This window comes from Eurosta solidaginis, chromosome X, assembly GCF_040869045.1.
Source record: "Eurosta solidaginis isolate ZX-2024a chromosome X, ASM4086904v1, whole genome shotgun sequence".
Taxonomy (NCBI): Eukaryota; Metazoa; Arthropoda; class Insecta; order Diptera; family Tephritidae; genus Eurosta; species Eurosta solidaginis.
In genome coordinates, this window is record NC_090324.1 from 1,549,406 (window position 1) to 1,565,545 (window position 16,140).

General features: G+C 40.8%; 2 protein-coding genes across 4 annotated transcripts in view; both read right to left on the reverse strand.

The window, feature by feature from the left end:
- Ca-alpha1D (Ca[2+]-channel protein alpha[[1]] subunit D) overlaps positions 1-16,140 on the reverse strand; it is a 6,221,746-nt gene that overhangs the window by 722,031 nt on the left and 5,483,575 nt on the right. The gene's annotated exons all lie outside the window — the stretch shown is intronic.
- On the reverse strand, positions 202-9,473 carry LOC137235439 (uncharacterized). Of its 3 annotated transcripts, none has more exons than XR_010947895.1 (2): positions 7,108-9,473; positions 202-351 (listed from the first exon to the last, which is right to left on the reverse strand). XR_010947895.1 is itself a non-coding variant. In XM_067758425.1 (2 exons), the coding sequence occupies exon 2, from the start codon at positions 8,838-8,840 to the stop codon at positions 7,920-7,922; it is 921 nt and encodes a 306-aa protein (XP_067614526.1). In that variant the 5' UTR covers positions 8,841-8,947; positions 9,012-9,473; the 3' UTR covers positions 5,491-7,919. The 3 variants fall into 3 exon arrangements, 1 of the variants encoding a protein (XP_067614526.1); XR_010947896.1 differs by lacking the exon at positions 202-351 and having other exon boundaries at positions 5,491-7,157; positions 7,188-9,473; XM_067758425.1 differs by lacking the exon at positions 202-351 and having other exon boundaries at positions 5,491-8,947; positions 9,012-9,473.

Sequence of the window (16,140 nt, forward strand, 5' to 3'; positions counted from 1 at the left end):
TTTCTTTTTCGGCCTGGGTTTCGGCTTCCGGGATGCTTGCTGTGTTGGGACCTTTCCTTGACCACGTTGACTTTTCGGTCCGTTGTGCAGGAGGGTGTGATGCGCCAGACCGCACATTTTGCACGACCCTCGGGAGTCGCATTCACCCGTTGTATGCGTGAGGGCTAAGCAATTATAACAATAGCCCTGTGCCCTGGCCACGGTAGCACGCTGCGGTGGCCGCATCGCCTTAAAAGCCGGGCAGGTCCGCAGAGCGTGGTAGCGGTGGCAGAGCCGACACTGGAGGCAGTTATCGGTCTCTGCTGTGGGAGCCAGTGGACATGCTGGTCGAGATGCCATGATGGTGTCGTCCTGAAAGCATAAGAGCAGAGAGAGAAACGAGAAGTAGTTGGATACAGCGGATGATACGGAAATTTAATTATACAGGGGAAACGTATATAAGTTAGAGCGCTGTGCTCGAAGAGTGCTCCATTGGAAGAAAGCACAGTTTAACTAAGGGGCGCATGACAAGCCCATTTTGGGTGCGAACCTCTACAACCCGAACATGGTTGTCAGGTCCGTGGCGAACGTTCTCGATTCGTCCCAGACGCCACTCGGTGGGTGGGAGTGAATCTTCTTTAATTACGACGAGGTCGCCTGGTTGAGGATTTCGCTGTGGCGTTTGCCATTTATAGCGTTTCTGAAGGTCCTTCAAATAATCCTCTTTCCAGCGTCGACTGAATTGGTGATGAAGCGATTTGAGCTTTTCCCATCGATTTATCCAGGAGAGGTCTTCCACGTTTGGCTCAGGAATGGCTAATAGCGGTGCACCTCGAAGGAAGTGACCCGGAGTGAGCGCTGTGAAGTCAGCTGGGTCCTGGGATAGTGAGGTGAGAGGCCTCGAATTGAGAACTGCTTCAATACGCACCAACAGCGTCGTGAATTCTTCGAAAGTAAACTTGTGGGATGCAGCGGTTTTTTTGAGGTGGGTTTTAAAACTTTTTACTGCGGATTCCCACAAGCCGCCCATATGAGGGGCGCTGGGTGGAATATACTGCCAGTTTATTCCCTGAGGGGCATATTTCTGTACAATGTCCGCAGAGCATTCGTTAAGAAATTTAACGAAGTCGCGTTCGAGTGCGCGCTGAGCGCCAATGAACGTTTTACCATTGTCGCTCATCATTTTTGAGGCACAACCTCGTCTGCCAACGAATTGGGTGAATGCTGCTCGAAAGGCTTCAGTAGTAAGGTCCGAGCATAGCTCGAGGTGTACTGCCTTTGTGGAAAAACAGACGAATACAGCCACGTACCCTTTTATGATAGTGGTCGACCTCAGAACCGATGCTTTTATTTGGAATGGACCTGCAAAGTCTACTCCTGTTGTGGAAAAGGGGAGTGAGAAATTGCAGCGCTCAGGTGGTAGAGCTGCCATTATTTGCGTGCGCGTTTTCTGTTTGAAAAGCGTGCAAGATTTGCATTGAAAAATGCATTTCTTTATAAGAGGCTTTAGTTTTGGTACGAAGTACTCTTGCCTCACCATTTGGAGCATTAACCGCATTTCTGCATGAAGAAGCAGGCGGTGTAAGAACTCCAGATACAACTGGCAGAGCCTCGAATCCGGAGGAAGGATTACTGGATGCTTCTCGTTGTATTGCATTGTAGAATGTTCCAATCTTCCACCGATACGTAGGAGCCCTTATCCATCTAGAAATGGGTCAAGAGCCAGAAGGGAGCTCTTTTTGCTTAGTGGCATATTGTTTTGTAAGGCGCTCTTTTCCGCCCCGAAATGGCGAGATTGTGCCATTGCCACAAGCCGCGTTTTCACATGTTGCAACTCTTTGTACGTCAGATGGGGATTATGTGTTGTTGCCACCGATTTGGATTCGTTGCAGGCATTGTTCGCAAAGCGGAACACGTATGCAATCACACGGAGAACTCGAGAGTATGAGGAGAAACGTTGAAGAATGTCGTCCTCTTCCTCGAGTGCGTGATATGCTTCCACCTTGGGTTTCTCGGGTGGTGAAGCGCTACCTGCTTTCGGCTTTGGCCATGCCGAAATGTGGCAAGAAAGCCATTGTGGTCCGTGCCACCAAAGTGATGAACCTATCAAATCATGCGGCTTGCAACCACGTGTGCCAAGATCAGCAGGGTTGTCTTGGCTAGATACATGGCGCCAGGTGCCGCTGGGAAGATATTCTCGAATTTGAGAGGTACGGTTGGCCACATAAGTCTTCCAGGTCGATGGAGATTTTTCTAGCCAGGCTAGTACAATCTCAGAATCTGACCATAAGAATGTGTTGCATGCTTGTAAGTCGAGCTGTTTTCGAACAGTTGAAGCCAGTTTTGCGAGTAGGACTGCACCACATAGCTCTAAGCGGGGTAAGCTTACAGTTTTTATGGGGGCAACTTTGCCTTTCGCAACCAAAAGAGAAGATTTTATTTGGTTGCCCACATGTGTGCGGATGTAAATCGCTGCGCAATATGCTTTTTCCGAGGTATCACAGAACCCGTGGATTTGAGTGTCTTGCCCTGGAACGACATTAACCCATCGAGGGATTTCGATGTGGAAAATATCTGGCAGATTTTCTGCGAAATGTTGCCATTTTGATAATGTCGCGGGTTTGGCGCTTTCATCCCAATCGCTTCCATCCAGCCAGATTTCTTGGAGAAGCATCTTGGCCTGGATCATAACTGGCGACAGCCATCCTGCCGGGTCAAAAAGTTTTGCAACAGAAGATAAAATTTGTCGCTTTGTGACCGCATTTTGGGTGTGTTCCGGCAGAATGGTGTATGAAAATTTGTCCGTGAGCGCGTTCCATCGAATGCCAAGAGTTTTGGTATTGGAAGTGCTCTCAAATTTTAAGAAGTTGGAGTCTAGAAGATCCTCCTTCGGAAACTGTTCTAATATGGCCGGGTGATTAGCCGTTAGTTTCTTTAGTATGAAACCAGCTGATTTTAGGGCGTTTATCACTTGAACGAGTGATTCAGTTGCGTTATCGATGGTATGACTTCCGGATAGGATGTCGTCGACATAGGTTTGCGTCTTGAGAATTGTTGCAGCCAACGGGAATGTCGCTTTCGTGTCATCGGATAGTTGATGCAACGTACGAATAGCGAGATATGGTGCACAATTGACGCCGAATGTAACCGTTTTTAGATTGAAATCGATAACATTGGAGTTGGCCGATTTGCGAAATAGGATTCGCTGAAAATCTTTGTCGTCCTCGTGTATAAGGATCTGACGGTACATTTTTTCAATATCTCCATTGAACACATACTTATGCATGCGCCACTGTAGAATTAGTAGCATGAGATCTGGTTGCAGAGTTGGACCAGTGTATAGCACGTCATTCAGGGATTTTCCTGACCCAGATTTTTTAGAGGCGTTGAAAACCACACGAACTTTGGTGGTGACCTTATCTGGTTTGACTACCGCATGATGTGGCAAGTAAAATGAGAAGACCTTGCCATTCGAAGTTATTTCGCATGGGTCGGCAGATTCCATGTGATCAAGGTCGAGATATTCTTGCAACACATTGTTGTACATTGTACCTAACTCCCCCTTTTTCTGAAGCGATCGCTCCATGCTGAAAAACCGCTGCAGAGCAGCCGGGCGGGATTTGCCGAGGGAGAGTTTTTCAGGAAACTCTTCCTTGAATGGAAGTCGCACAATGTATCGACCGTTTGGTGCACGTGTCGTGGTTGTTGCATATATCTGCTCACACGCTTGATCCTCGGGGGATATCTGTGGAGGTTGTGGAATTTCCTCCTCTTCCCAAAATTTTCTCAGTTGAGAACTGAGTGTCTCGTTTGACGCTTGGACTTGCGTCGAGAATGACACAACATTTTCAGTTATTGGACCACTGAGAATCCAACCAAAAATGGTTTGTTGCGCAAGTATGCTACCGCACACCTTTTTTATACCTTCCAGCAGAATTTGTGGAAGTACGTCGCTGCCAATGACCATGTCAGTCTGACCTGGTATGTGGCAACTGGGATCAGCGATCTCAAGGAGTTTGAACTGCTGCCAGATTTTGCGACTAATGGTGGATGTTGGTAGATTTGTTGTTAGTTGCGGCAACACAATGGCCTTGGATGCAACCAGTGTCAAAAGACAAAGCTTGGAGGACTTTTGTACGACTTGTCCACCCATGCCAGAGATTTCGAACTTTAAATGTTCAAATGGAAGTTTCAACCGTTTTTGCACTTTCGAGGAAATGAAAGTTCTTTCCGAGCCTTGATCAATAAGGGCTCTCAGTTGAAATAATTCCCCTTCGTGTTCGACTGCGACCATAGCAGTAGGAAGGAGAATTTGGTTATCATTGGCTGCATGCAATGATTGAACCGGTGCGTGTTTTGAACAACACGGTAGCTCGCCAGAATCGGAGCTATTCTGCGTTTGTCGAACGGGAGATGTTGACTCAGCAGTTGTGTGCTGCACGTTTGGTGCATTCGTTCGCGGGGTGGAACGTTGAGCTTGTGGGCTCGCATGCAACAGCGTGTGATGCCGTTGATGACATGTCGAACATGACCACTTGCTCGTGCACTCATTGATGATATGAGTGCTGCTAAGGCAGTTTGTACACAGCTTAGCTTGTTTTATGAATTGTGTCCGGTTTTGCACAGACATTCGTTTGAATCGTGGACAGAATCTAATAAGGTGCGGGGAGTTACAACATTGGCAAGTTTCCTTTTTAGATTCTGCCACAAGGGTTTGCGTCCTGTTGAAGGACCTGTTTTGCGTAGAATTTTGATGAGCGACTGGTTTTTGTTTGCTTGGTTGAAGCCTATTGACCCTTTCAACGACTTCATATCTCGAGGTGAGAAAGTCGTTCATTTGTGACCATGAGGGTAGATCTCTTCGAGAAGAGAGAGACTGTTCCCAAAGTGACAGGGTTGTTTCTGGGAGCTTTGATGAACAAATGTACACCAGAATCGGATCCCAACTGTCTGTCGTAACTCCTTGGGAGTGAAGGACGGATAGGCAGGTGTTTATTGTATTTTGCTATTTCTGAAGTTGCTCACTATTTTCGGATGGAATAGTGGCAAGAGTCAGTAAGGATTTTATCTGGTTGTCAACCAAGATACGCTTGTTTTCGTATCGTGACCGTAAAGCTTCCCAGACAAGGTCAAAGTTATCATCGCTCAACGCATATTGTTTGACGATGGAGCCGGCTTTGCCTTGCGTTTTGTACCGGAGATGGTACAATTTCTGAGCACGGGAGAGCCTTGGGTGGTTAATGTACACCGCTGTGAACATGTCACGAAAAGCGGGCCATTCTTCATAGCCACCATAAAAGGTCTCCGTGTCGCATGCTGGGACTTTGAGGTAAATATTTGCCTCAGCCGGGGGTTGTTCCACGCGGGGTGGTGGACTCGGCGTTGCCATCATTTTGATCAATGAAAGTCGATCGGCAATTTTTGCTTTAGTCACTTCATACGTATCAAGGCAGGCGCATTCTTTGCCTTGCACTGAACTCTTGAAGTCTTCAGGGAAACTTTCGTCTGGTTTCGAAAAAACCAGATCGTAAACCGATTGAAGTCGTGCCCAATAATCATCTAGTGATTTTTCCTTTATCATGAGATACGATTCAGTGTGATCCTGAATCGGTGCTTCGTTGAATTTTGCACAGTATCTCATCAGATTGTCACTTTCCGCGATGAACTTTTGCGCGGATGGGTCAACTGATTTGGATTTCCGGGGGGATGTTGACCTCTCCTTGGCCGTTTCTTCCTTTGGGCCACCTTTTGGTTTTGTCCCGGTTTCGGACGTTTTTGGGGGACTGCGAGGCATTTTATGCAAGCTTTTGGGTTTTCACCAAAAAAACCGAATAAAGTATGTGTCCGCTCAGAGAACGTTCGCAAAATTTGAAGATGGAAAACTCTTCGTGCCACAGAAATTTAAAAAGGGGAATTTTAATTGGTGGCGGTGTTTGTGTTTTTTTTTTTGAACAATGGAGTCAAGCACGGACAACGGGACGTTCCTTAAATGATTTAAATCCGCGAAATTCGGAATTTAATAGGATGTATATTGTTTTGTAAAAACAAAAGGTATAAAATTTAAAAAAAAAATCACAAACACTTTTCACTTATATATACGTGTAAATATACGTGTGGAAATAAACGTGTATTTGTAAATTACTGGTATATATAGGTATGTATATATTAGAAAATAATAATATGTACTTGAAGTTTGTATGGATATTTTTTGAAAGTTCCTATAGGGACGAAAATATCTCAAACTTAGTTTTGTACGCCAGAATAAGTACAAATGTACACGCGCAATATACAAACATATGTATATATATTTGTTTGTGCGAACGTATGCACGTGAATCAGATGAGCTTCTCTGTTTATGTTTACAAACAGAAGAGTTTGTTTTGATTCGCTTCTTCGTCGCTTTAATGTCGCGTTTCTTTGTGAAGCTGAGTGCGCTTGATTGCACTGTTGGGAGAGTGCAGCAAAGAAAGATGAAAAAATTGCAAATATGAGAGAGGTTGAGAAATTTGATCAGCAGTACACAGCTCTCGTTGCTAATGTTTCTATATGTGCTCGGAGAATGTCACTGGAAGAGTGACTTGAACGTGTGAGTAAACACGTATGATGTTCTCAAAGTATGAATGCTGGAAAAGCAACTTGAAATTATTTGTACATGTATGTAAGTATGTACGTATGAATATTACGATTTTTGTATATGCTGGCAAGCAAGAAAAAATCACTTGGAAGAAGTTGAACTGTATCGACAAGTTCAACGCTCTGTGTGAACAACGGGGTAAACTCAGCTGTAGAAGAAGATTTTGCCGATGTTGTTCTTGCACAGTGGATTTGAGTAGGCAAGTAAACTGCAATTTTTTGTTGGTTAAATACCACTAGAAATATGTATACATATATATATATATATAATTGGCGGATTTTGCCTATTGGTATAGCGGAATTTTTTCTACCAATTTTTGGTTGCAAAAAAGTTGCAGTAAAACCAACGGTAAGAAAATTTCCGCAATATTCAAGTATATATGTGGATATATATATATGTTTTTGCAGTTTACAAAAATAATATAACTTTTGTGGAAAAAAGGTTTTATTATTTTTTATATATTTTTTATGAAAAATAAAAAACTGCCTACTCACCGATTCCTGTATTCTGTTGCTGCTTATTTATGTATGTTGTTGATGATTAGCTGGCTGCTGTTGCTGCTGCTTGGTGGTACAGCTTGGCTGGTGGGTAAAGATGATTTTTGATGATTGCAAAACTTTTCTTCTCTTGTTTTTGAAAATTGAAATTTTTTCGCAATTTTTTTGTAAATGTATAAGTGGTTTTGTTTGTGTTTTGCAACACAGCACTTGACCCTGGATGAGGATTCGTTTATAGAAATTTTTTTTTTTTTGTAATTTTGTATTTGTATTGTTTATATATGTATATACATATTTCTTTTTATGTTTTGTATATAGGTAAATTTATATTTAAAAACCCATTATTTCACTTTTATGTTAAGCTTTTGTTTTTATTTCCTCTAAAAACTTTCAGAATTTTTTTTTCCTTTAAATTTTTTCAAACGTGGTTTTTGATTATTTAAGTTCTTCGAGCACTCAAATTGTATATATGTATGTGTATATATTTTTTTTCTGTCACTTTTTTCCACTGATTTGATCCAATATTTTTTGCAATTTGTTTTTTTTTTTTTGTGTTTTTCTCCAGCACTTCCTTTACTCAGTTTTCAATTTGTTGTATGTTTTTGTTTTAAATTTTTATTTAATTTTTTAAACGAGCGATAATTCGATTTAAACTGATAATTTTAGTTTATAATTTTTAGGGCTGGCCAAAGGTGGCTGCGAAGGACCATGAACAAACTTGGGTCTCTCTTCGCTACACTCAAACCCGAAAATAAAAGAGTAATGTTTTTTTCATAAAGCGTTATAAAATTCACCTTTTTTTCAATTTATTAATGGTTGCTTAAATTCATGCAAACTTCAACCCAAATGTATTTAAACTTAACTCTTGACTTCAATAAGCTACGTATATAAAATATATATAAAGGTAGATAGTTAAAATGAATGTACATATGCAAAAAAGAAGCGCGTCCGCGGTTGCCGAGTAATAATGCTTGACTGTTTTGACCCAATATCGTTGACGACGATGGCAGTGGTCGCTCGTTGGTGTCTTCCACTTCGCCGCGCACGGCTGCGCATACGTATATTTGACGCCGTCTAAATATTTGTGACGGCGGCTTAGACAGTGCATATGGCGATTGAACCTGCGCTGTACTTAAACACCTTTGTATGTTACCGCCATACGGGTACCCCTCATGCAACGACTGAACAAACGTTGAATTTGCAGTTGGACGGAGCCCCCAGAAATTATTTACGCTGCTTTGTATTGCAGTATTATAATATGGATTTCGTGCTGAAGTTATGTTACCATGGGCATGAGCAGATAACGCCCCAGATTCAAAACATGTCATTAAAGGTGCTTGGTGAATGTAGGGGCCTGTGGCAAACTTTGAGGTTAAGGCCGGCGCACGTGTCGGCGGTGACGAAAATGAGTTACTTAAAGTAGCAAATGTTGGAAGCGATGTTACATTATTGCTATTGTATAGTGGCGCTGTTGAAAATTGCGGTGCTATATTTGCTATACCTGAAACCATACCTGCAGAAGATAGTTCATCATGCTCGTAACCAGCTCCGGTGAATTGCGATGCCTTACTAATTAACGCGGATTGCCAAATATGTGAAGGTGCTTCGATTGTCGTAGGTTCTGGTTGTACAGGAGGTGCGAGTGGTGAAGCGGTTACACTTGTTATGGCTGGTGCGCTAGAGGTTGATGCGGTGGATGCATCGGGCATCGTGTTATCATCATTGGTCATATCGAGTTGCAAGTATTTTAGTTTGTTGACTGGAGAAGTAAAATATATCGAACAGCTATGTTTTGTACACGTATTTTGAGCATTTATTCATAAAGTAGCGCTAAAATCTATACAAAGTTTTTTACATTAATCAAAATATGTATACTAATTTACCGCGTGCTATGTACTTACACTTGTGCCTGAGCTAGTAGGGTTATGCTGCCTTCTCCGTCAACGTCTCAAAAGTAAAAGAAATATTAAAGAGAGCAAGAGCGCCAATAGCTGTAGATGTAAATGACATTTAGCAAAGGCAGATAATCGCACCCATCAAGCACAAGTGTTTCATGAATTCAAACGTTTCATTGCTTTATGCAGCGACCTAACAAAGGCCATATGGCTTTTTTTCTCAAACTGATTGGAAATAAAGCCGTATGGCGTTATTGCGTATGGCTTTATTGCACCCCACCGTCATCCACTGTATTTCTGCGCAGAATACTTTCATACATACATAGCCCCTTAAAAAGTAAGTATTTATTTTATAACTTACGTTCAACTCACGCCGACATATCGACCTAATAATGATCTTCATCTTCCTCCTCTACAAGTCGTGGGTTGCATGGGTTGTAAAGGTTCCCAGCCATTTTAAAAAATGTTGTTAAAGGGTCAATATTAGCAGCCTTGCAATGCCACAAAAAAATAAATTTTGCCAAATAGCCGCAAAAGAATTGCTTTTTGTTTGCGGTTCACTTTAAAATGTACATAACCCTCATCCTGTAAGCAATAATATGCCTATAAACGATATACATAAATGTATATTTATAAATGAATGAAATATATAATTATCAAATCAACGAACCTTCCAGAAATCGGACACAATATGCTACCGGGTAAAATCCATTATGATTTATGATTTGCAGCAAAGTATCTTTGTCTCTTTTCTCCACAGGTACCATAAAACATCGGTTAGTTCCCCTCTCCACTCCACCGAACACCCATTGTCCTTCTACACGATGACCGCGGTGGTACTTCCGACGACCAAACTTATTTTCGTCGATTTCAGCAATCACCCCGTCCCCGCCAATCTTAGTCTTATTTATGATCATACCATCAAACACCACCTCGCGACAAAAGCTGCTCCAATCGACCGCCGTATGTTTTGCTATCGTGAGCTCATCCATAATGAAATCGAGGGTAGTGTTTTTAATCAATAAATACCTGAAAGCTACCATTTTGAAAATGGGAAGCTTTGATTTATCGAAAAATGTATTCTTTCTTAACGAGACTTTAACGTTACATCTACGTTTGCCCTTGCCCTTCCTGAGAGCAAAACACCTAAATAATTTTAAAAATTAACATGTTACATACACAAAAACACATGCTAGCATATATAAGCTAACCTCCAAGAGTAACCGTCACCGCTATAAGTATTTTCAATTAACTTGAGAACATGGCCGGCACTACACAAATACTCGCCCTCGCTGGGAATCAATCCCCACTCTTGCAGTGTATGCAGGGCTGACTCACTTATGGGACCACTTTCACACCACTCAAATATTTGATAAATTTGCAACAACTTTATATTTGCCATAATAATTTGCACTTGTATTTAACAGTTTAAATTAACACTATTCAATAAATTGAAATAACGGTTATTTTCCAAACATCTGTTAAAGTCCAGCTAATCTTCCAACCAACCTTATAGAAATCAAAAAAATCGATTAATGGCGCCTTACCATAACGCCATATCGAATAGATTTATTTCAATAAAATTGTTGGTTAACGCTATAGAAAATTAATTTAAGCTTTAAATACCAACGTATTCACGAAATATACATACACATACATATATGTGTACAAATAAAAATGCGTAATTTACTTAGTAAATATAGCACTTTTAAACATCGAATTTTTTAAGTATTTTACGGGTTAGGAATACAGTCAGCATATCAAATTAAAGGTAATTTTACTACCTATACAATGAAAAAAAAATCGGTTCGATACTTAAAGAGAAATTTAGATTTAAAAAAATGCTTCATATGAACTTTGACCCTTAATAACTCCTGTTATTGTCATTTCCCACAAAAAAAATTTTGTAGTTATACTCACCTTGACCATGTCTATCAATCCTCATACTTCTTTTTTTGATTTTGGAATTGTCCGTATACTGAGCCTTTTTTTTACATGTTTATTTTATCAAAAGTTAATACGTATGTACATTATTACCTAATGTTGTCTTTGTGAATTTTTTTACCGTTTATCATTACGGTCGTACCTAAATCTTTTTGGACAGTAGCCTGAATATAAATTTTGTTTAGTTTTGTACCCAACCGTTTATTACGTCGAACAAAAACTATGTCACCTTCGTTGAAAACTCGATTATTATTGCCAAAGCTTTTTAGAATTTTGTCTTGGGCGGAAATTAGTTTTGATTTGATTTGGTTTAGGTGAAGTTCTGAAAAAGTATTAATTATATCTATTGGTTTGGCTTCAACAGTGGAATGTATTGAGTTGTTGTATTTATAAGTTGCAAGAAGTATAAGTTCAGTAATGTGTGATATGTTTTGTTCGGATTTTATGCAACGTGCTATCTCTGTTACGGTGGAGTGAAAACATTCCACCTGTCCGTTGCTCTTGCTGTGCAAAGGCGGTATGAAAAACTGTTCTATTTTAAAATAATCTCTAAGCATATTAGATATTGTGTTTGATTGGAAGGACTTTTCATTGTCTGATACTAAAATTTTAGTGTTTTTAAACTTGTTAAGTAAAATTAGTAACGAATTTTTTATGTCTATGGTTGATCTTGATTGTATCGGAATTGTTATGGCAAATTTTGAAAATTTACAAATGCAGGTCAGAAAGTGATCTTTATTAACTGAAAATATGTCGATATGTAGGATTTCGCCTGGGTATTCTGGAATAGGTGTTTTTCCTATATTCGCCTTAGGCGGATGCCTTTTATATTTATTTTCGAGACAAATTTTGCAATTTTTCGATATAGTCGTTAGAATTTTCTTAATTTCTGGAAAGTAATATTCATTGGTGATTTGTTTGTAGTTTTCATGTATTGATCGGTGTGCGCTATTGTGCTCGGTAGTTGCAGTCTCTATTTGGTCGTCCTTATTAACACGGTCAACCACAAACTTTTCTGTGTGCAAAAATTTTATGCCTGGAAAGTTAGATAATATAAGCGATTGTATTTTCGCTAGCGTTTCGAGCTCGCAGAAAATTCCGTTTACACCGTCTGAGTTCATACAACTACGAAGTGATTGTAGCAGGTATTCTGGTGAACTGAATCTTATTGTATGGCGGAGAAACTTTTGAAATATAATTTTTGTATTTTTGCTATTAAAGTTAGATTGAGAAAGTAAAATTTGAGTTTTAAACTGGTTGGTTGGATGATTTATTGTTTTTATGACGTCACTAGAAGAAATTTCACTATGTACTCTGTCTTCAGAGAAATTGTGTATGTATTGTCGCGACAAGGCATCGGCCACTACATTTTCTTTTCCCGGTTTGTAAAAATACTTAGGGGAGTAGGAATCGATAAAAGCAGTCCATCGTTTCAATTTCGAGTTCTGATTTTTTCGGCTATTGCGAATGTTAACGGCTGGTGGTCTGTAAAAACATGAATATTTTTTACACCATAAAGATAGTGTCTTAGTTTTTGGAAAGCCCATACTATCGCAAGTAATTCCCGCTCATTAGTAGCGTAATTTTCTTCAGTTTTGGAGAGTGTTCGAGAAACCATTGTTATTGGCTTGCCGTCTTGTGATAGCACAGCACCTAAAGCCACGGATGAAGCGTCTGTTGTAACTTCGAAGGGTTTGGAACAGTCCGGGTGTTGGAGAAGGACATCTTCGGATGATAAGACATTTTTTAGTTTTTTAAAGGCTTGCTTTGCATCGTTATCGAAGGAGATTGAAATATTTTTCGAGTGTTTGCTTTTAGCATGACCGTTTTCACCTCTCAAGTATCTTGTAAGAGGCTTAGATATTTGAGCGTAGTCCTTAATAAACCTTCTGTAATAGCCAGAAAGGCCAAGGAAGGAAAGCAATGCTCTAAGGGCTTTAGGCTCCTGGTAGTTTGATATTGCCTCAGTTTTGTCAGGGCATGTACTAATTCCCTTTCCTGATACCACAAACCCACGAAACTCAACTTCTTTTTCAAAAAATTTTGATTTGTCTAGTGAGACGCACATGCCTGCTTCCCTTATTTTTTTCAATATTAAGTCAACGTGTTCGAAATGATATTTTTCATCAGGGGAAAAGACAATTATGTCATCCACGTAAACGTGGCATATTTTGCCAATGTGTTCCCTTAATACGTCGTCGATCGCCCTCTGGAAAATACTAGGGGCGTTCTTAAGCCCAAAGGGTAGTCGGCAAAATTCGTATTTCCTATTGTTTACGCTAAATGCAGTTTTGGGTCTATCTTTTTCCGCGAGAAGAATCTGGTGAAAACCTGACTTAAGGTCAAGAGTGGTAAAGATTTTTGATTTTTCCAAATTCGCAAGTACTATTGAAGTGTCTGGAATAGGGTATTTATCAGAAGACGTCTATTCGTTTAGCTTTCTAAAATCTATCACCATTCTTAAACGCTGGTTGCCGTCATCATCCAATCCCTCTTTTGTAACTTTGTGCATTGGTGAACTATACGACGAGTAAGATTTTTAAATTATGCCGTCTCTGAGTAAATCTGATACCTCCTTGTTAACAAGACCTGCTACAGACATAGAATATGGATAGCTTCGCGAGTAGATGGGTGCATCTGTTGTTGTTTCTATGGTTGCAATTACTCGCTTGTTGAAAGGGAGAGCTCTATCTGGCGACGCAAATGCCTTTGAGTTGCATTTAATCAGTTCTTGAATATTACTACATATGTCTCTATTAATGGGTATGATAATATTTACCTCTTGGCAGTGAAAATGATAAAATTCTTCTTTTCCTTTTTTGTGGAAAAGAAGGCTATCCTTAATATCTAGTCGGGCTTCAATTGCTCCTAAGAAATCATTGCCGCTGATTCCATCGAAACTCTTTAGTTGGGGTAAAATATAAAAGGTAGCTGTTTCTCCCAGTATAAAAATCTGACATTTTTCATCTACTTTATTCAGACCGTTTATAGACCTGACTTGAAATGGTTTATCTAATTTTGCTATACCTTTAAAGAAATCAAGTATTTTAACATAATTTTTAGAAGTGCCTGTATCTATGAGGAATTGAAGAACTCGCCCATCCGAGAGGGTACGTTTTAGAAGTGTAAGCGAAGTGTTTAGTTAGCCACAGCAGCATTGTGTGATGATATTTATGTTTGCATGCAAATGCAATTGAATGCCAGCGTACAGCCACTGCTGTATGTATGTATGTATGTATGTTTGTAATGAATTCAAATGAAGGTATACATACTGCTGTGTTAACTCGGACATAGAGTGCACCAGCGGAACAGCATGGTTGAAAAAAGTCCTAGCGAAAGGAAACATAGTCCAGGGACTAATAAAGAAAGAGAATGGGGAATGGTAACGTAATAGTGAGGAATCCCATGAGGTGCTTCTCGATACACATTTCCCATCGGGAGACGGTTTAGAAGAGCCAGCAGACATCACTCACACTTCGATCACGGAGCTAGAAGTGCCAGGCTTGGTGACCGATACCAAGATCGAGTGGGCAGTGAAGACGTTTTCTAAGTTTAAATCGCCTGACCCAGATGGTATATTCCCGGCCATGCTACAAGTCTCAAGTAGGGCGGTCGTGGAGTGGCTTAAAATAATATTCGATGGGTGCATAAGACTGAATCATGTACCGCACTCTTGGAGAACTGCTCGTGTTGCTTTCCTACCAAAGGCGGGGAAGATCGGTCACGTGTATCCCAAAGACTATAAACCCATTAGCTTAACATTATTTCTGCTCAAATCCTTTGAGAGGCTGATAGAAGTGTACATAAAGTCCAACGTGGATGAAAAGCTGCTCTCCACAACACAGCATGCGTACACCAAAGGCAAGTCGGTAGACACCGCATTGCATAGGGCGGTAATAAACATAGAGGAATCCCTGGATTATAAGGAGTATGCTCTAGGAGTCTTCTTGGACATTGCCGGGGCTTTAAATAATGTTGCAAAATGGGCAATTATGGATGGTCTAAATTACATTAAAGTACATCCTGCCTTAATCAAATGGATCAGCTGCCTGTTAAATTGCAGAAAGATTACATCACAATGGGGATTATACGAGGCCATGAAATCAGTGGACAGGGGCACGCCGCAGGGAGGGGTGCTATCACCTCTGCTGCTGTGGACGCTGGTCATCAACCAACTGCTTAGGAAATTCGATGAGGGACCCGTAAAACTTACGGCTTACGCAGATGGCGTTGCAATTGTGGAAAGTGCCTTCCAACGATTAGTTCTTTGATGGATCGGGCGCTTCGGGATATTCGTACCTGGGCATCTAATGTCAGGTTGAAAGTCAATGCGGAGAAGACGGATATGGTCTTGTGTACAAAGAGGTACAAGGTCCCATATTGGATCAGGCCTAAGTTAGGAGAGGTGACCTTAAAGGGGAGAAACCTTGCACAAAATATCTAGAAATAATCCTAGACAGTAAGCTGTCATGGAAGCTCAACATGGAGGAGAGGGTCAAGAAGGACTCAACGGCACTATATGCATGTAAAAGAATGCTGTGGTATACGTGGGGCCTATCGCCCTCTCTTTCTCATTGGGTTTTTACAGCAATTGTAAGCCCTATTCTATACTATGGAGTTCTTGTTTGGCGGAAAGCCACACAAAAAACAACATACCTCAAAAAATTAGAGGGGGTATGCAGACTGTCGATGCTTAGCATTACGAGAGCCCTGAAAATAACCCCGACGGCTGCACTGTATGACATTCTGCACATTCCACCTGTAGACCTGGTAGCAAAGAATAAAGCATTAACGATCGCAACCAGGCTCGGTGCTTCGGGGCAGCTTGAGCGCCGACCATATGGCCATAGTAGTATAGCGTCATCAATCACAAGACGAACAGACTACCTGATTCCCTATCTACGCATCGAGGAAGAGGTGGACGGTTGGCGCAAGGGTGCGCAAATGGCGGACGAGGCGATACATGTGTACACCGATGGTTCCAAAGTAGTGGAAGGTGTAGGGTCTGCGGTATACTGCGCTGATCCGAAAATACGCAGATCCTACAGGCTGCTGGATTACTGTAGCGTTTTCCAAGCGAACATATTAGCCGTAACCAAAGCAGTAGTAACCCTGGAATAGAATAGCTTAAGCTGCAACCGTGTTAACTTTTATATTGACAGTCAAGCAGCAATTAAGGTAATAATCTCGA